Source organism: Salvelinus sp. IW2-2015, linkage group LG2 (genome assembly GCF_002910315.2).
Source record: "Salvelinus sp. IW2-2015 linkage group LG2, ASM291031v2, whole genome shotgun sequence".
Classification (NCBI taxonomy): domain Eukaryota; kingdom Metazoa; phylum Chordata; class Actinopteri; order Salmoniformes; family Salmonidae; genus Salvelinus; species Salvelinus sp. IW2-2015.
The window spans coordinates 14,088,870-14,109,909 of record NC_036839.1 but is presented as its reverse complement, the minus strand read 5'-3'; the positions used below and the strand labels follow the sequence as shown (position 1 = coordinate 14,109,909).

General features: G+C 41.9%; 1 protein-coding gene across 1 annotated transcript in view; it reads right to left on the bottom strand.

The window, feature by feature from the left end:
• LOC111972752 (xin actin-binding repeat-containing protein 2) overlaps positions 1–13,550 on the bottom strand; it is a 21,419-nt gene extending 7,869 nt beyond the window's left edge. The window contains 9 exon segments of the mRNA XM_070449342.1: positions 392–941; positions 944–1,142; positions 1,144–5,427; positions 5,830–5,918; positions 7,656–7,695; positions 8,008–8,100; positions 8,923–9,051; positions 10,039–10,311; positions 13,389–13,550. Of these exon segments, the coding sequence (XP_070305443.1) occupies positions 392–941; positions 944–1,142; positions 1,144–5,427; positions 5,830–5,918; positions 7,656–7,695; positions 8,008–8,100; positions 8,923–9,051; positions 10,039–10,098 (5,444 nt within the window). The 5' untranslated portion in view covers positions 10,099–10,311; positions 13,389–13,550.
• Positions 13,551–21,040: the final 7,490 nt, after the last annotated feature.

The window sequence follows — 21,040 nt, the reverse complement described above, 5'->3', positions numbered from 1 at the left end:
GTATGAACATTTGTTTTTCACTTTGGTTTTATCTAGTCTGATCATACCCTTTCGACTTGAATTGAGGTTACGGAACTTAGTCTCCAAAGTCTTAATGCCATGGTTTTGAGTGATGGTCGTGTGTTGCATTACTGTCTTTGATTGTTGAGTAGTCTGTGATTCAGATGCATTGGTTGCGGTTTGATTTGAGAGGGATTGATTCTCTGTGTTGAGCTCTCAGTTTTGGCCGAATTAGCTGTCTTTATTTTTTGTATGTTTCTCTGTGCTTCAGTGCTTTGAGACTTATTTTTAAGTGTCTCACTCTCAGTTTGGTTGCAACAGAACATTCAGGGCTACCTTGCTGTGAACGTGATAGAGGGCTTCCATGCTGTGAGCGCAATGGAGATCTCACAGGGACTTTGACCTTCTAGCTCCCACTCTGATTTTAGGAGCTGCACGCTGAGCTGATTCCAGCAAGGATTTGATTGTGCCTTTAACATCACCCTTTATCACCTCCTCTTTCTCTGGTTGAGTTTGTTCCTCCCCTGTCTCATGCACCTCATGTGTCTCGTAGAGTGACTTAATGGACATTTTCACATCACCCTCGAAGCTGGGCCTCCGTGTCATTCTTGGAGAAGCTGGTGGTTCCAATAAGAGCTCAATAGTGCCTCTCACATTTCCCTGAACATCTATTTCCTGTTGACATGTCCTCCTGTCATTAGAAGCATCTCGTAAACACTGCTTTGCTGTATGAATGTTACCCTTTACAATCTCTTCCTTCTCGATCGCCCTGACTGTTTGCTTTGCCTGCTCCAAGGATTTTAAGGTACCTTTGATGTCTCCAGGAACTAAATCTTCGATGACAACTTCAACTTTGGAGGTTGCCGATTTCTCTAGGGACTTCAGTGCCCCTTTGATGTTGCCGTGGACAATCTCTGTCTTTTCCACCTCTTTGGGAGTCTATGGGCACACTCAAGGTGTCTTCTGGTTTCGTGTATGTTACCTCTCACCACCTCCTCTTTCTCTACAACCACTGTCTGATTTACAGACTGAGACAATGAGTTCATAACTGCTTTCAAATCACCCCTCACAATTTCCTCTTTTTGTAGGCATCCAGTGAGAGTGTGGGTTCGCTCATGAAACCTTGACTGATTTGCGACATCTACACAGAAGGAGTATACCACGTTTAGCAGATCCTCCCTCCTTGAGAAGATTGTTTACAGCTTCCTGGATGTCACCTCTTAATATTTCCTCCTTTTCCACATTGATGCCCCTCTCTTGGTTGAACAATTGATGCACTGTTGTACTGATATTACCCTTCTCCTCTGACTCTACCACTACTCCCCTTTCAATTGTTTCCCGACGGTTCAAAAGATTCATCATAATGTTGTTCAGATCCCCGCTGATGATTTCCTCTCTTTGGATCTCTGGAGAATCCGTATTCATTAGCTGGTATTTTGCCATTCTAACGTCCCCAATTTCATCTGCTTCAATGAGTATTCCTTTTGAATTAACCATTTTCTGGCTATAAAGTTCCTCAAGGGTTCCTTTGATACTTTTACCCAGGATTTCTGACTTCTCAACACTGTTCTCATTAAAGTCATGGAACGGAGTTGTTTCAAACAGCCATGTTGTTGTCTTTACATCGGCTTTGGGGATCTCCTCTTGAACAACTACTGTATTATCCTCATCTACCTCCTTTATATGGTCAAGGGGATTCTGTTCAAAGAGCCACACTGATTGTCTAACATCTCCCTTTAGGACCTCCTCTTTCATGACGGTTTCTATTAAATTCTCTTCGCTCTGGCTACGTATTTTATCCATTGTTTGAGTTTCAAACATCCATTTTGCTGTCCTGACATCACCTTTTTGGATTTCACTCACATTAACGGTTCGCACAGACTTCTGTGACAGCTCATCAGATTCAAAACGCTGTTTATTCATTCTAACATCTCCTCCTTGAATATCTTCAACGGTTTTAACTGACATTTTTATGTCCTCTGCAATCGTATCAAGAGGTTGTGTTTCAAATCTCCACTTGGCTGAAGTAACATCTCCTTTCTGAACATCCTCCTGTGTGACAGATTTGATGATATAGACTTCATCTGTATCCCTGATAGAATCAAGAGGCTTGGTTTCAAACAACCACCGGGACCCSATCACATCACCCTTCAATATCTCCTCGCTTGTGACAGTGGTGACCTCATGATAATGACCCTGTTTGTCTTGAATGGCATAAAGAGGCTGAGTTTCAAACATCATGGTGTAGTTCCTTACATCCCCTTTCTCTTCCTCTTCACGGGTGATTTTCTGCAACTTTGTGATATCGGTCTCTGTCTCTGAGGACACCTCCTGGATTTTGTCCAAGGAGTAGGTCTCAAAAATGAAACGGCCTTTGTCCACATTACCTCCTTGTACATCCATCACAGTGCGGGTCTCCAGAGCCTCTTCTTGGGTATCATGTATGGCATCTATCGACTGGTTCTCAAAGAGCCATTTGCAGTTCACCACATTTCCCTTCTGGATGTCCTCTGATTGTGTAGTTTTGAGCATTTGCATAACCTCCTCAGATGTTGAGGTCATGATATCAGAGGACTGGTTCTCAAAGATATACTTTATTCTATTCACATCTCCTGACTGAATGTCTATATCAGTAACCCTCTTAAAGCTTTCATCCTCCCCTGTGATATTCTCAAGTTTTTCTGTCTCAAATAGAAAACGAGCCATTCGTACATTTTTGCCCTGGACATCTTCTTGATTTACTGTGCATGTTTGTAGAACAGTTTCGGTTTCATCATGGATAGTGTCAAGTGCCTTTGTCTCAAACAACCATGTGCAGGTTTTTACATCTCCTTTGTGTACCTCCTCACTTTCATTTTCACTCTTCAACTCATCCTTCTCGTATGGGACATTCATTAGTTTAGTCTCGAATAACCACTTACCAGTTTTAACATCACCTTTTACAATCTCAACACTTTCCTTAGTTGTAGTTTCCTCATCTTCAATATTGCTGAAGTATTTAATTGCATCAAGAGGCTGTGTTTCAAACAGCCACTTGGCAGTTTTAACATCACCAGACTCTACTTCTTTGGATATTCCTTTAATAATTTGGTAATTGGTGATACTTTCATCAAACTGGTCAATGGGGCGTGTTTCAAACATCCATTTGCAGCTTGTGACGTCTCCCTTGACAACCTCTTCCCGATGCACTGTTTTCACTTCATGGTAATGTCCAGAGCTGTCTTGCATGGCGTACATTGGTGTAGACTCAAACAGATGTTTGTTAGATTTCACAGAGCCACATGTTACACCCTCCACGAGTATCTTTTGAGATTCATCCCATCTGGTTAAGTCTGTGGTTTCAAATATTTGCTTGMAGTTTGAGACATCCACTTTATCGATTTCCTCCAGGTTAATGGTTCGAACGACTTCCTTCTTTTCCTCTTGAATGTGCTCCAGGGGTTGACTTTCGAAAACCCACTTCTGGTGTCTCACATCCCCCTTCTCTTCATCAAGTCTCACCATTTTTTGTAGTTTCCCAACCTCAGCAAGGTCTTTTAAATTGTCAGCTGGAGCAGTTTCAAAGTAATGTTTAGCTGATCTGACATTGCCTCTGACAATTTCCGTCTTTGAAAAGGCTCTAACATTTGAATCGTCTTTCAAAGTGTCCATTGGCTGAGTCTCAAATACCATGCAATTCTTACGGACATCTGCATTGTAGCTTGTACCTTCCTCTTCAGTCAGATTTTCAAAGTTCACAGTACGAATAATCTCCTTCTTCTCATCTCTTATGTTCTCTAGTCGTTCATTCTCAAACATCCATTTTTGGTGCCTTACATCACCCTTCTCTTCTTCAGCTGCCACTACCTTTTTGAGCCTCCCTACCTCATTGATATCCTTCAAAGCTGCCTTGGGACTAGTCTCAAAGAAGTGTCTTGCAGATCTAACATTACCGCCAATAACTTCTTCGATAGTCGGGGGTCTAGCATTTGAATCATCTTTCAGAGAATCCATTGGCTGAGTTTCAAACGCTAYGCAATGTTTTTGGACATCAGCTCCYATTATCTCTTCCTTTTGCAGTGTTGAGCTTTCCCATTCATCTGTGTTAATGGAGTCTAAGGTCTTTGTCTCAAACAACCATCTACCCCTGTAAACATCTCCTTTATAGTTGTCTTCCATGGACAGGCTACACACAAGTTTCACTGGGGCAGGGAGTCTATTAGTCATGTCCAGGGCTTGAGTATCAAAAAGCCAGGTTGATGTTCTTGTTTCCCCCTTCACAGTCTCCACTTTGCGTATAGATGTTATCTCCAACATCTGGCCTGACTGTCCCATGAGGACGCATATAAACTGAGTCTCAAATGTGCTTGTGATCGTCTTCACTTCTCCCTTTATATCCTCAAGCGCTGACCTCAGACTCAGGAGGTGACTGTCATCAATGGTCTCAGTATGACCTAAAGTGTCCATGTACTGAGATTCAAGCATGTGTATGGTAGAGCTGCCATCTTCCTGGGTAAATACTATCTCTTTGGTTAGCTCTTCATCGCCATGCATTTTGTTCAGGGTCTCCATAGGCTGGTTTTCAAACAACCAGGCTGCAGCACGGACATCTCCTTTGTCCAACGTATTGAATCTGTTTCTATATTTAGTTGAAGCTATGTTGTCTGATCCCAATGCGTCCATGGGCTTGGTCTCAAACATCCACGCTTTGCTTCTTACATCACTCCCAACAATCATCTCCTGTTCCATGTTTTGGGCGTCACCCTCATTTGAGGCGTCGTCTTTGATGGCATCCAGAGGTTTGTTCTCAAACATCCAGCGCATTGATTGGACCTCCCCTCTGAGGATCTCGTCCCATTCCAGGTATTCTTCTTCTGGGCTAATYCAGTCYTTGGGGCTGCTACCGTTATCCTCGTATATATARCTGGTCTCCCCTGTGAACTCCTCCTGACTCCCCTGTCGGGTGTTCTCATACTCAGCCGCATCACTATACATCTCTAGGTTTTTACGCACCTCAGGATGGATATGCTTGTAAAGGCGCTTCAACTCATACTGGTTTCTCTGCCTGAAGTATTCCTGTCTACTGAGTGGACATTTAGAGGGGTAAGCTGATTCCGGAGGCTCAGGTGAGTAGTAGCACTCAACTGGCATATCTGGACTTTCTGATGGGACCTGTAGTAAGTCTGGGGGTGGAGGTGGGAGGTACTCTAAGTCTTCTGGAGGTGGCGGAGGGAAATATTCTGTGTTCTCGTAGTCAACAGCAGATGTGTCCTCTATTGCTTCAGTAGCAGAATCTTCCCATATCTCACTTGATGACACATTATGTATCTCACTTGATGAGAAATTCTGTATATTACTTGACGATAAATTGTGTATCTCACTTGTTGAGACTTGTTTTTGTGATACATTTGAGGCCCACTGAGACCTATTGATGTCAGCTCGGCCAATCTTTTTGGGAAGAAAATAATGATTGGTGTCATTAGAGGTCCCTGACATGTTTTCAGAAACAAAATTGAATGCAAACATTACATGTATAGCATGGCAACTCTTTGTTTATCACTAATTGTCAATATCCAGTCTCATTGTTATTAACTGAGGGATTGGTGCCTGACATGGTTTAATAGAAMAATCTTGATCATTTTATAAACAAGGTAAGAAAAAACGTCTTATAGTGTTATTAAACAAGCTGTATTTACACATGAGCTACACTGCAACAAATTACAATTCAAATAAAGTTAATAACTTGTTCAGCAATGGTGATAAAAAAGGGTTTGTGTGTAACCTAAGCCAAAATTATGCAGTTTCTGTCCATTTAAGTAAAATGGGTTTAAGACAAGCATGTCCAATTACCTTCATTGGCTTGCTTGGGGCAGCTTCCTCAATGGTTCTCTCAAAATGATCTCTCAATTCCTTGGTTGTAAGTCTAGGACCTTCCTCCTCTAACAATGTAAAGAGAACAAAGCAAAATACAGTGTATTCAGACCCCTTGACTTTTCCCACYTTTTGTTACGTCACAGCCTTATTCTAAAATGGATTACACAGTTTTCCCCCTCATCAATCTACACACAATACCCCATAATGACAAAGCACAAACAGGTTTTAGACATTTTTGCAAATGTATTAAAAWAAATAWWTWAWWAAATATCACATTTACATAAGTATTCAGACCTTTTACTCAGTACGTTGCTGAAGCAGCTATGGCAGCGATTACAGCCTTGAGTCTTCTTGGGTGTGACACTACAAGCTTGGCACACTTGTATTTGTAGAGTTTTCCCATTTTTCTTTGCAGTTCCTCTGAATCTCTGTCAGTTGGATGGGAAGTGTCGCTGCACAGCTATTTTCAGGTCTCTCCAGAGATGTGTAGATCGGTTCAAGTCCGGGCTCTGGTTGGGCCACTCAAAACATCCAGAGACTTGTCCCGAAGCCACTCGTGCGTTGTCTTGGCTGTTTGCTTAGGGTCGTTGTCCTGTTGGAAGGTGAACCTTTGCCCCAGTCTGAGGTCCTGAGAACTCTGGAGCAGGTTTTCCTCTGTACTTGGCTCCGTTKATCTTTCCCTCGATCCTGACTTGCCCCCCAGTCCCTGCCACTGAAAAACATCCCCACAGCATGATGCTGGCACCACCATGCTTTACTGTTGGGATGGTGTCACGTTTCCTCCAGACGTGWCTCTRGGCATTTAGGCCAAAGAGTTTAATCTTGGTTTCATCAGACCAGGGAATCTTGTTTCTCATGGTCTGAGAATCCTTTAGGTGCCTTTTGGCAAACTCCAAGTGGGCTGTCATGTGCCTTTTAATGAGGAGTGCCTTCCGTCTGGCCACTCTACCATAAAGGCCTGATTGGTGGAGTGCTGCAGAGATGGTTGTCCTTCTGGATGTTTCTCCCATCTCCACAGATTAATTCTGTAGCTCTGTCAGAGTGACCATTTGGTTCTTGGTCACCTCCCTGACCAAGGCCCTTCTCCCCCGATTGCTCAGTTTGGCCGTACGGCCAGCTCTAGAAAGAGTCTTTGTGGTTACAAACTTCTTCCATGTAAGAATGATGGAGGCCACTGTGTTCTTGGGGACCTTCAATGCTGCAGACAGTTTTTAGTACCCTTCCCCCAATCTGTGCCTCGACACAATCCTGTCTCGGAGCTCTACGGACAATTCCTTCAACCTCATAGCTTGGTTTTTGCTCTGACATGCACTGTCAATTGTAGGACCTTAGGCACAGGTGTGTGCCTTTCCAAATCATGTCCAATCAATTGAATTTACCACAGYTGGACTCCAATCAAGTTGTAGAAACATCTCAAGGATGGTCAATGGAAACAGGATGCACCTGAGCTCAATTTCGAATCTCATAGCAAAGGGTCTGAATACTTATGTAAATAAGGTATTTCTGTTTTTTGTTTTTTGTTTTTAATACATTTGCAATAATTTGTAAAAACCTGTTTTGACTTTGTCATTGTGGGGTATTGTGTGTAGATTGATGAGGAAAACCTTTTTTTAATCCATTTTAGAATAAGGCTGTAACGTAACAAAATGTGGACAAACGGAAGGGGTCTGAATACTTTCTGAATGCATGATTCATCCATCAACTTCATATGATTTCATTTAAACTAATTTGAACAGTGTTATTTATCTTGATGATGTGCATACTGTAAAACATGATGAGCATAAACTGTAGTAACATCCTACCTGCTTCATAACTGGAGGCCAAGTTTTCTTCATGTGTGACCTGTATCAGAAAGGCAGTKTATTAGGACAATTTKCACCTYTTAGGACAATTTCCACCTATTAAGAAAACTCATGGGGACATGTAAAGTGAATCTGTGTTATGTAATGGCCATTAACTGAATGATCAAGCTCTTTAGAGTTAATCCACTCTCTACTAGGTATCTTGTTGTCAGCGTACTGACTGTGGTCAGTAAAGAGCTTCTCTCGAATGAAAAGGTTTTTACAATTGTTAACACATATAAGGCATTAACGTCTGGGTAGTCAGCCCAGCTTCACTGTCGTGTGATGAAACAGAGGTCTCCAGACGGTCTACCTGTTCATCCTGGTGGAAAATAGCCTGCTGAGAGGCTGGGATGACTTCCCTGGAACTGCTCCTCATTGTCAACTCAGAGTTCAATTCCACTTCCTGTGAGATCGAAGACATTGGCTGTCACATAAAGGCACACACACYCYCGCGCYCYSACASACACACACACACACAGCAGGGAATGGCTCCCACTCATTGACAGCCCAGCACAAGCAGCAGCAGCAGCAGCAGTGAGTTTAATTAATGCTCAAACAGTAGCAGATAGAGTGTGCATCACTGAGAACAATATGGGATAGAAGCTTGATAATTAGATGGCTTACTGCAGTTAAATTACACTAATCACAGACAAAGAGAGGATGACAGACGAGAAGGGACGATTCCATGGATGGTTCACCTTAATCAAACACAGTAGACTCACCTTAATCAAACAGAGTAGCTGTCACCATGCATACAGGGACAAAGAATACTTAATTTGTTTCATGCCCCTTTGTGTCACTTCAGCTGAGGATTCCAAGCTATACACATAGTGGCAATTAAAGCAGTAGCAATGTGAGTGTGAAATCCAGGGGTTTTGACAGACACAGGGATCTGTATTCTTCTCCATTGCCAAGTTGGCCAGCACTGTCTAGCAGTGCATCAAATGAAATCTAACATCTGTACTTTAAGCCTTTGGAGAAGAATAATGTAGCAGCAGGCAGCTCCCCAGCCTTTTCAATAATTTACTATTCACCCAGATTTGTGGTCGCTCCCTGAGTGAGTGACTTACACTCGGCAGGGGACGTAATGCGGGCWGGGACACAGTGGTGCGGATGGATGGATAGCTAGATTGTAGGCTGGAATTTAACCAGCGTAGGTCATACTACATCTGCACGTTCCCCCATGCACCGCATGCCTGAGATTAGCCTGCATTAATTACAGTACCTGCACAGCTCTGTGGTGGAAGAGGAACTGGGTGACGTTGTGCGATGTTGCAGTTTCCTGGGTCTCGAATTGTGCCCTGATGCTGGCGAGCCCCCCAGGCACAGAGRAGACCTCAGACTCCTCCATGACCTAATGAAGCAGTGGAACATCATTAGCTGCCTGCATTTCTACATGGCCTGGGATCAGACGTATGCCTAATAGGCCTATTGAGCTTGGGTTTCATTGCAGACTTCTGCAAATTCATAGAAAATACTGGAGCAGCCATTACTGAGACTGCAGAGTGTTTACACACACAGATGCACACACACACACATGCCTGCACACATGCCCATTTCAATGTAGGCCTCCTGACAGCATGTGGCATTATGTTTACACAATGGCAGAGCAATCTTTCTAGTTGGTTGCTTTTTGGGTGGTGCATCACAGCATGTTGTCCAGGCAGATAGTTGTTTTGCCCACCCTGCAGAGTGGAGTTGACAGCTTTGAGGTCTAAAACATGACTAATGGGATCCTGCAGGGGGCACAGATTGCCCATTGTGTTGCCTGTCTGCCCTTGTTTCCACTCTGAGCCCCATGAGAGGAGTCATGTTTCCGTGGGTCTGCAGGGCCACTGAACTCTCCCACTGGTCAGCCGTCATCACTTTCCACTAACATAGCACCACAAAGCCATCAGTGGCTATCACAACAATCACAACACTTTGACTTTTTCTTTGCATGACTGCGACTACTTTAGAACATGGTRGGAATTATCTACTGTGAATATCAGAATTATGCAACCTCGTTCAAAATGTGGAATAAATTACTTCTAGACTGCAAAATCTAACGTCCCAAGGCCTTTACAGTCACACAAAACATGGCAGGGTTAACAGGGTTGGCATGACGAAACATACAATTAATCAAAAAATTATGTAGTTGGCTCATTACAATGGACACGCTGGACAAATCACTGAACATAAAAAACMATATTAAAAAAAAATCTTATCACCTACATTGTTAGAAGCTTCTATGGTTAGGTTTGTCAGTAAGTCAGGTAGTACGACCTAAAACTGGTCATTGAAGAGTACATCCATAAATGTATGACCATATCTTTATAATGTATTGTGTGTGTCTGCCTACCCCGCTGGAGAAGATGTTGTCCTGCTGCTTGGAGTCAGCTGCCTGCTGGTACATGGCCATGGGTACGATCAGTGAGATCTGGTGTCAGTGGATCCTGGTGTCAGTGGGTACTGGTGGTCAATATATCCTGGTGTCAGTGGATCCTGGTGTCAGTAGGTTGTGTCAGTGGTTCCTGTCAATGGGATCTGAGTCTTCAGAGTGAATCCTGTTCCTCTGAGTTCACAGCTTCCTCAGGAAGTCCTAACCTGGTAGTTACACCTGCGCTGCCAGCAGCTAAGGGAACAACAGTAATTAATTATAACATTTACCCAACAGTCTATGCTACACACAATAATATGGTTTGACTATTTCACTAGTAGAGCATTTAGTGCAATGTGTTGTCTGTGWCCAGCGTTGAGTTGCCATGGGGGGCGATAATAAGCTTGCTTATGAAAGAGGTGCATTACGTGGAGTTGCAGAATATCAATGGCCCCACAAGCCGCCTGATCTCGCGAYTTTACATGAATATTCGCTTCGCAAAGCCCGCGAGATCAGGTGGCTTGCCGAGCTACAATATCAATACCTCCCTCACCAGTTCAAATAGGGGACACAGATTTAAGAGAAGGAGATCTATTTTGTAGCTACACAGTACATTTATAACGGGAACAGTGCAATCACATGGCATGCTTTCGACAATAAATGAGTCCAAACTGGCGACAATTGTTTTAATACAGCTGAAGACCTTACAACGAGTTTACAGTCCAATCTTAAAGCACAGGGATAGACAGTATGTTCGCTTTATGTGCCATTCGGCCATTTGGCATTATTTTAAAAGAAGGGTACACAAACATCCACATGAATGACTGGCAACTGAGCTTTGTAAGGCTTTCAAACTTTAAATCTAACATTGACAGTAGACTATAATWTTTTGTTCTGTAATCAACATCGTGAGATGGATAGTGGGTGAAGTCATTCTGTGTTGTAACCGTTTCTTATACAGCGACCATACACATCCAGCAGAAAGGGAATTCACAGTGTTTCCCATGCGGGTGCGCAGGTGCTCTAGTGAATGAGATAGTCCCTCTCCAACACAGGAGCATCATTCAAATCAATTACAGCCTTCCCAGTGGATYGTCAATTAAACAGTGGGAGAATAAAGATTTATGTTTGTCGGTGTGCTGTTAAACACGGTTATGATGATGTTTCCCTGACACCCCAAACTGTTTATAACCCACACAGAGTGCACGCTAGCCTTGGTGCTGAGCCAGCATGGACACCTCATGACATGTGATGGGGGCATACTTCAGCTCTGGTGGTCTGGTTTTAGGGAAGCATGGATGCACAGTTTCACGTTGCACTACAGAGGRACTAAAGATCATTTGGGGTTTTTGGAACATACAGCACCGCAAAAGCATCACTTTGGAATCACGTAAGGGACACTCATTAAGCGGAAAGTCCTAATTCATGAGAATTTCTGTTTTTTTAATTGGCAGGCGGTATGAAGCCTAATCAGCATTAATCAAATTAAAAACAGATTCAACGTGCATTACACAAAGTTGGGTCTCTGAACAGGCACAAATGGTTGTTTTCTCAAACTGAATGAAATATGACGAATACCGTCAGCAAAAAAGAGACTGGAGATGATATTTCACTTACATAATATGAATTATGACAGGAAATTACAGATCGAATCACTTCAAATCAAACTGTATTTCATAGCTTTAAATGCTGTGAAGAATTTTTTTTTTATCTGAAGGATATGCCTACTGCCTTTGAAGCCACAAATAGATAAGTATAACAGTGACTAGCCTATTTGTGCTCTAAACATTCTATAAATGTATTTGAGACTATATACGTTTGATCACCCAGGAGAACAATGAAAACCTAATGATAGGCATACATAGTCCTGCTGGGGATTGATGCTGTTGATAAGTACAGTATCATAGGATTGTGTGGACAAGACAGTGTTGGGGCAAAGCTGTATCTGACCATCTATTTTAGCCTAGAGGCATGATCAGCATGCTAGTGTAAACCTATCAGCCTGTCAAGAGGGATGGGAGAGGGACAAGCATAGCCACCTCCCAAAATAAGATACATTTCACCTAGTCCAAAACCATAAATCCAGGTAGCTTCAACATAGGAAATGTTTTCTTATATCAGATATAGGAGAAAGTTCAATCTCTACCATTGCCTTTGGCAACTGGAGGCCATGCAGCTATAATGTTAATTAAGGATTTTGGGAAACTTTAAGGCCCAGAAATGTGTCAACAATCTTTGAATATCTTGTGACATATTATGTTCAGTTGAGAGCTCACATAACAGGAAAGTGAAGTAATCTAGGCGCCAACTACCTGCAAAAATAAATCCACCCTATTTTAAACTTTGGAGTCCTGCAGAGTCGTATTTCTCAGTAAGAGCTGGAGACAAACTGGGAGGACAAGATTTTTTAAAGCTTGGAAGACCCATTTCCAGAATCCTGACACTGTCCTGTTTTGGGCTTACAGTAATATGTAAATAAAAAATGTGTGTGTCTGAGGTCATACCTTAATGTTCTTACATCCATACATCAAGTGAGTTTAATTGTATTTGCCATTCAAAACTCTCAGTAGTCTATGGCAGTAATAACCTTCTGAGGAACTGTTTTGAGACAGACAGGAGCCTTGCTTTTGGTATGCAGAGTTCAAAAGCTATATTGAACTAAGCTGTGGTCTATGACATCAGCACTTCTGCGATTATGAGACAAGGAATGACAGTCTGTCTACTTAGGCAATAAGGCTACAGAGGCGAATCCAGTATTTTCCAGATAAAAATGCAGTTCACATTACACAAGGTTAGCTTACTGTCCGAATCCAAAATATTTAATTAATATTTAATTTATTTAATTAATATTTAATTAATTACAGTACTACTGGCCCTTGGGAAGTTCTGATTTGCCTGTTACTTCGCAAGAATGGACCTCCAAGACAATGTCTGCTCTGTGAGGAAAATAATAAGGCTTTCAAACAGCACAAGAACAAAATCTTGCCCCTCAGCTGTCCTTCTAACTACGAGTTATGTCCATGCATTAAATAACATAATCGAATAGGGACACATAATGAAAACATGGGACAGGAGAACTAAAGCACATTTTTATTTCTCCACTGCGAATATGAATTCAACTGTTTTGCTTCCTAACATCATATTGACCGAAATCAATGAATACTACATGACTCAGAAAGCCTGTGATGTACAAAAGTATCAAACGGAGCCATTTATGCATGCATCAATGAATCATTTTTGAATGGCTTATGAACAACAACATTAGCTATGTAGAAGTCAAAGACCACCCAACCAACACAGACAAAGTTGCTCCAATACGCTTTTCCACCTACCAGGTCTGTGAAGAATAGAAAAATACAACTCAGTCGATAGAATCCCACAGGAAGGCCACTGAAACCCATGGCCCGCAGGGCGTCTTTCCTCACCACAAGTCAAATCCCTTTTGGCGTTGGAGTTCAGCTCCAGCAGTACGTGATCACCTCTGTCCAACGAGCAGACAGTAACAGCTGATTTTATTTTAGACCCCCCCCCCGTAAGATGGGCCAGAGGTGCTTTTTTTAGAGGGTGAGGCCTTGGTGCCTTCCATGTTGAGTCCGGGAAATCTACATGTTTTGTGCTTCCTAGGCCACCCTCGTTTACAGCCTACTCTACTAATAAATCAGACCACTACAGTTTCATCATCACAGATTCCATCATAGCTCACTGTCCACTCTTCAACTACAGCTGTCATCATGACCTATTTATACACGCCAAAAACATACACATTCAGTCATATATCTCATGCTTTAGGTATCTCTACCGTTCTACAGTCTTAAATTACCCCTCACAGCGTGAGCTGCTGGATCCCAGGAAAGTGCTGCTTATTTGAATGATAACAGTTACAGTTAGAGAGAAAACGGACCCATGTGATGCGTCATCCAGGGGTTTGGAATGGGGTCAGCGGTGATGTAATGCTAAAGGCAGGCATTGCAAGAGACACCTGAGTTTCGGAGAGCTCTCGCTCCTCTCACTCCTCTCATRCGTCCTCTTTAGCCCAGCTGGAGAGCAGCGGCGCAAGGCTGACTCTGCTATGCCCTGAAGGCCGGGGATGTGTGGAGGCCAGACGTGGCAGCCATGCATCACCGCAGGGCCCGTCTACCCCATGTGTAACCCACACCCGCCTCTCTATATGTCACCTGCCCTAAAGAACCCCGTCTGACGCATTCCTACCGCCGCCACTCTGCGCGGAAACCTAAGATCTTTCGAACACAACACTCTCCAATGATTCTTGATCATGGAGACAGCCTCAATTCATTTGATACAGGACTCTTCTTGTGGCTTGAGTAAACGTCCAAACAACAAGTCACATTACTCTTAAAGGGTAGGGAGGTGCCGAAGTTAGTTCTCSGTTCAATCTCAGTGAGTGAAAGAAACTGTCAATGTGAATACAATCAGCCAACTTTCAGGGAATTTATTAAGCCTCATCTTATTTTCATAGCGGCTCTTTGTATTCTGCTTGGAGTTAGCTCTCTGATCCATAACAGAGGGGTAAGTCATGCAGAGTGGAGAGGCAGCAGCAGCCTCTCCACCAGCAGAGCCTGTCAGGTGGACCCATTGCCATCCCCAGCCCCTCACTGGAGATAAGAATTGACTTCCATCAGACACTAAAGTCTTGTTCACATTGGTTTGAAGTGACTCAAATCCTATTTCTTTGCATATCCTGAACAGCCAAAAAGCACATGGAATTGGATATTTCAAGCCACAGATACAAATCTGATTCCTGGCCATGTGACATGTCTGAACGGTCAAATCGGATTTATTTGCCCTCAAGTGGTTTTTAGACTGTTATTTGTCATATCTTGTTGCTCACTAGCTACTCTGTTGACAGTTTGACAAGATCATGTGGTAGATAACTAGCTTGTTAATTGTTTACAAACACATTAGTGAACGTGCTAGAGAGCTAAACAGCTAACGTTACCTGGCCAGCTAGTGACTGACTGCTGTGGCTAGCTTGCTAGTTGACTGGTGTGACTAGCCAAAAATAAAAWWAAATCCTTTGAGYCTTTAAAAGCGTTCTTACACTATGATTTTGAACATTCAAATCAACTGGGAAACATCCATGGCAGGCATTGTTGTTACGTTAGCTAGCTACACAACTTCTGAGTGATAGGAAGCATGAGCACCACCACCAATCAGCCTTCACCACTGCGCACATACCCGTCATTACTATGACAACTAGCATAGCCATGTCAGCAAATGACTGCAGTCAGAACACACACAAATCCGATTTGGTCACATGTAACTTACTGTTTGGTCAGTCAATAATCCAAAACGGATTTGAAAAACAAAACTGATTTGAGCATTTAGACATGCAGTGTGAACAAGGCTTTACAGCCTTTGCATATCACTGAACAGATGTCAAGCGTGCCAGGAAAGGAATAATGAGCTAACTGTTTCAGAGACAGTATCTTTCACTACCTCTGCTCCATGCTGTCTTTCATACTGGCACCAGATACATGCTACTATGAGTTACTGTTTCTCTACAGACAGCTTTAGAATACAGTAGGTCAGAACCCTATACATACTGTAGGTAACAAAACAGTCTGGGATTATGTAAGCGTACAGTATGTTTATATTAGCCTACCGGTAWGAACAGACAAGCACACTATGCATAATATCTTACATATGAAAACTCAGCAAACAATCTAAACTGGTCTCAAGAGAAACTGCAGCGTGAGCTCATTCATTGCCCTTTACTTAATCAACAGACAATGTTTCCCATAAAGGAAAATGTTGAAATTCATATATTTGTCACCCACTACTGCAGAGAACACAATGTACAGTATCAAAATGCATCTAGATCTTTCATAAAGGGACATTTTCTCTTCTTGAACGGCTCTTTTTGTTGAGCATCGGTGAAAGAGACGTTCATTTGGCTCCTTGGTTTGCACACTGCTACTGCTTTTTGAGCTTCAAACAAAGATTATCTGCAAAATGTTATAAAAATAATTATCTGAAGCCGGTGAATCGTCACTGCAGGAACAATAAATAGTGGGGAGAGCACATCATTCTGGTCCACGCTCATTTTTGCACTACTGTTCAAAAGTGTAGGGTCACTTAGAAATGTCCTTGTTTTCGTAAGAAAAGCAATTTTTTTGTCCATTAGAATAACATCAAATTGATCAGAAATACAGTGTAGACATTGTTAATATTGTAAATGACTATTGTATCTGGAAAAGGCCTACAGAGGCGTACAGAGGACTATTATCAGCAACCATCACTCCTGTGTTCCAACGGTACGTTGTGTTAGCTAATCCAAGTTTATCATTTTAAAAGGCTAATTGATCATTAGAAAACCCTTTTCAATTATGTTAGCACAGCTGAAAACTGTTGTTCTGATTAAAGAAGCAATAAAACTGGCCTTCTTTAGACTAGTTGAGAATCTGGAGCATCAGCATTTGGAGGTTCGATTACAGGCTCAAAATAGCCAGAAACAAAGCACTTTCTTCTGAAACTCGTCAGTCTATTCTTGTTCTGAGAAATTAAGGCTATTCCATGTGAGAAATTGCCAAGAAACTGAAGATCTCGTACAATGCTGTGTACTACTCCCTTCACAGAACAGCACAAACTGTCTCTAACCAGAATAGCAAGAGGAGTGGGAGGCCCGGTGCACAACTGAGCAAGAGGACAAGTACATTAGAGTGTCTAGTTTGACGAAACAGACACCTCACAAGTCCTCAACTGGCAGCTTCATTAAATAGTACCCACAAAACAGGCGACTCCGGGATGCTGGCCTTCTAGGCAGAGTTGCAAAGAAAAAGCCATATCTCAAAGAAAAGATTAAGATAAAAAGAACAGAGGACAGAGGAACTCTGCCTAGAAGGCCAGCATCCCGGAGTCGTCTCTTCACTGTTGACATTGAGATTGGTGTTTTGCGGATACTATTTAATGAAGCTGCCAGTTGAGGACTTTTTCCACAGTTTGTTACGTTACAGCCTTCTGAAATGTATTAAATAATTTTTGTTCCTCATCAATCTACACACAATACCCCATAATGACAAAGAGAAAACCGATTTTTAGATTTCTTTGCAAATTTATTGACCTGAAAATAGCTGTGCAGTAACGCTCTCCATCTAACCTGACAGAGCTTGAGAGGATCTGCAAAGAAGAATGGGAGAAACTCCCCAAATACAGGTGTGCCAAGCTTGTAGCGTCCTACCTAAGACTTTAGGCTGTAATCGCTGCCAAAGGTGCTTCAACAAATGACTGAATAAAGGGTCTGAATACTTACGTAAATGTAATATTTCAGTTTTTTATTTTTAATGAATTCGCCAACATTTCTAAAAAACAGTTTTTGCTTTGTCATTATGGGGTATCGTGTGTAGTTTGATGAGGTGAAAAAACGATTTAAWACATTTTAGAATAAGGCTGTACCGTAACAACATGTGGAAAAAGTCAAGGTCTCTGAATATTTTCCGAATGCACTGTATATATTTTGAAGGCCAGCTAAAAAATGTATTTGAAGGAGCATATCACCATCTGACCTAATGCTAGCCTACTTTTTGAGCTTAACATTAGAGATTTGCACGTTTTACATGGTCCTACAGTAGGTCGATTMTCAAGCATTTTGAATGTAGAGCCATTTGGGAGCCAAATGATACGTCTCTTTTACGTGAACAGAGCCAAAAGATGCGGCTCACCGGAAAGACTCAGAATGCACATCACTATTTTCTATGTGACAAAAAAAAAGACATTTGCAAGGGAGACAAGAAAGATCTACAGTACACAGGGATGACAAATAGGCCTACAGTACACATCCTGTACCTTTCAAGAGAGACTAGTGAAACATGTCTTCAAGCTATATTTATATAAACAGACACTCGGTGAAAGCACAACATGTTCTCTTCTACTGAGCGGGTTAAGAGTTCAGACAGAGTTAAGTCATAAAAGCCATCAAATATCATTGTCTGAAGTATTTCTGGCACAATCTCCATTGCCTGAGAGAAGCACTTTATTACTTTTCCTTTTGTAATGAATTCTTTAATGTATCGTAAGTCCTCCTTTGAGTCATCAAATAGAGTGTTTCAGTCCGTACACGATTTAACTCAACAGTAAATTGTATTATTGGCTTTTTATTCTTATTGTTGTACAGTAGGCTTACAGTTAGATGCAGAACAAATTATAAATGCAAGGAAATGTGCATTGAGCAGCATTTTTTCTATGTAATGGTCATGTTATAGCTGCGACACATAATCATATTCCAGCTAATAAAAAACCCATTTGTTTGTTTAATGTTTGTCTACAAATAGTTATTTTTTCCTATTGAATGCTAATGTTCTCCTGACATTCCAAAATTACAATGAGAAATGTAATCTACCGTTTCCCTGCTGTGCTTTTAATACAACGGTTTAATCATTGGAGAATCACGCAGAATGTTGCCAGTGTTAATTAAATAGCCCTGCCGTCAGACACATCAACTGAAATGACTATACCGTCACAAATTCTAACTGTAGAGTAATAACCAAGTGCTATTACTGTGACCTGAATGTCACCTCTTTCCATTCTCTGGTTTATGTGAAGTGAGTGATGATCCTGCACACTGCAGATAATGTCTGAGCAGGGAATTAGTCATTCCAAGGTTTCAGCGATAACACCATCTGGTGGTCTACAACTGACCCTCATGTCAGGAATCAGCATGCCCATCACTAAGTGCCTAAAGCAGGCACGTCAGAGAAAAATGTCACTGTCCGTATCCAGCCTTGCCCTCTCTCCCAGACTGGTTGTCACATAGTGCTATTTTACTAGACTCCTCACAACATCTGTACAGTAAAGTACAGCGCTGCTGCAATAGAACTGCTTTGATTCTGGCTCTAGAAGTGAGAGAGCCTCACTGTCGTTGGCGTTACTCCTGAGCTCATTGAGCACTGCAGGGCAGGCAGACGAACGGCAGATAGATACCACGGTGGGGTGCATCAGAATGAGGTGAGATGCTATTAGATAGGGAACAATAAATTACAAGGCGTCTTGGATTTTATCACACTCTTTTATCATCCGATAAAAGGACTGTGATTGACAGCGCACTATCTGTAATAAACATTCGAAAATGATTGACACCTCTGTTTTCAATACCTCACCTTGCGAGGATAACAGCACTGAGCCTTTTTCTAAAAAAATGTTATGAGTTGGAGAACACAGACCATTCCTCCATACAGAATCCTTCCAGATCCTTGATATCCTTCGTCTGCGCTTATAGACTGCCCTTTTCAATTCAAACCACAGGTTTTCAATGGGTTTCAAGTCCGGAGACCGTTGCAAAATGTTGATATTGGGGTCAACTGAAGACATGCTCCTTAACTTTGGTATTTTTTAAACCTCCCACTTTGGGCTGGATGTGTCAATGTGTAGTTCATACATGCATAATCTATGAGCATAATTACTGTCTTACCTAAATGATCCACGAAATCCCTAGTTTTAAAGCGACTGTTTTCTAGAACTTTGGGAAAAGTGCTGTGCCATTTTCCCTCAATTTTGGGCCAGCCCCCTAGCAATTCGGATTTAAGCCAATGAGCTTCAGCCACTCGCCATTTGAGTGACAACTAGCAAGAAGCACACACAGCAGAGCGAGAGAGAGAGCAATGACGTGGTGCACATACTGTATCTGTACATATGTGATGTAGTACGCAATTTTCCGGGACCACTTTTGTCTCATGAGCACTACTTTCAGAACTACTGGCTAAAAAGTGTACAAAACTACAGAAGAATCACTTTAACCATTTCTTTGTGGATTCTGATGTGTGCTTCGGTTATTATCTTGATCTGAAAACATAGCTTGTTGGCCACCACACCAGTGGTGGGTTTGGCTTCGAAGGGAGAATGCATGAGCAGAAAATAACCTCTGTAAAATATAGTGGTGGATCTTCGATGTTACGGGTCTATTTTGCTTCCACTGGTCCTGGGGTCCTTGTTAAAGTCAATGGTATCATGAACTTTATCCAGTACCAGGACATTTTAGCAAAAAACCTGGTTMCCTCTGCCAGGAGGCTGAAAATTGATTGGATGGAAGTAGATCTTCCAGGAAGACAAGCTGGATGAGGACTCTGTTATTCTGTATGCCACTAGGTCAGCTGTGTGCACACAACCTCACGGACAGACTGGAATCTGTCGACATTCATCATTGCCAAATCCCACAACGCTGATACCTTAACCTTCACACCCAGTTCCTAGAGGGTGAAGGTGACTATAAAATACTGTATACAGGACTTTCACCACTACAGGATTTACTAAGCTTTTGCACCGGTGCTAAATGTACAACTTCAGCAGAGGGAGAGGGGTTGATCTTACTGTGAATAAATGCGTCCTTGGGTTTAGTTTTCCCCCTTGTATAACAGGTGGAATATTACAGCGGTGGAAACATTTAACAACTCTGGCCCATAGTGTTATGTAAATAGTTCAAATAAAGAACCTTATTATATGACCGCAATGTTCTGTGGTCTACTGAAATATTTTCAGACAAGGGTATAAAAGAGTAATTACAGGGCCTTTAGCTAAATATTTAATTTGACCTACAGGATTACATTTTAACGGCAAACATAACAAGATGGATATTGTGCTCTCCGCTTCGAGCCAAAATACGCAGCATATACATACATGTGTATCACATGACATCAATAAGGAAATCTGTTGTCATTCATTTTGAATCAATCCCTTGATACTTTATGCCCACACTTCCTTGCTTTTCCTTTCCTGACATACTTTCATGGTAGCTCCTCGTCATTTCCTTAGATTAAAGGATATAAACAACAGTAAAAACACTAGAAATATTGCAAACGTCACACTCATAAAGAAAATATATGTGCTGTTTACTTTCTGTAATATGTATCTATATCATCTGTTTTTATGGTGAATGACTTGAAAGCTTTCTAAACCTAGTGCAGTTTTGTTTTGGTGACCAAGCAAGCCCTCTCCTCACTAGAGTGTACTAACTGGTGGCATCCTATTTCCTATT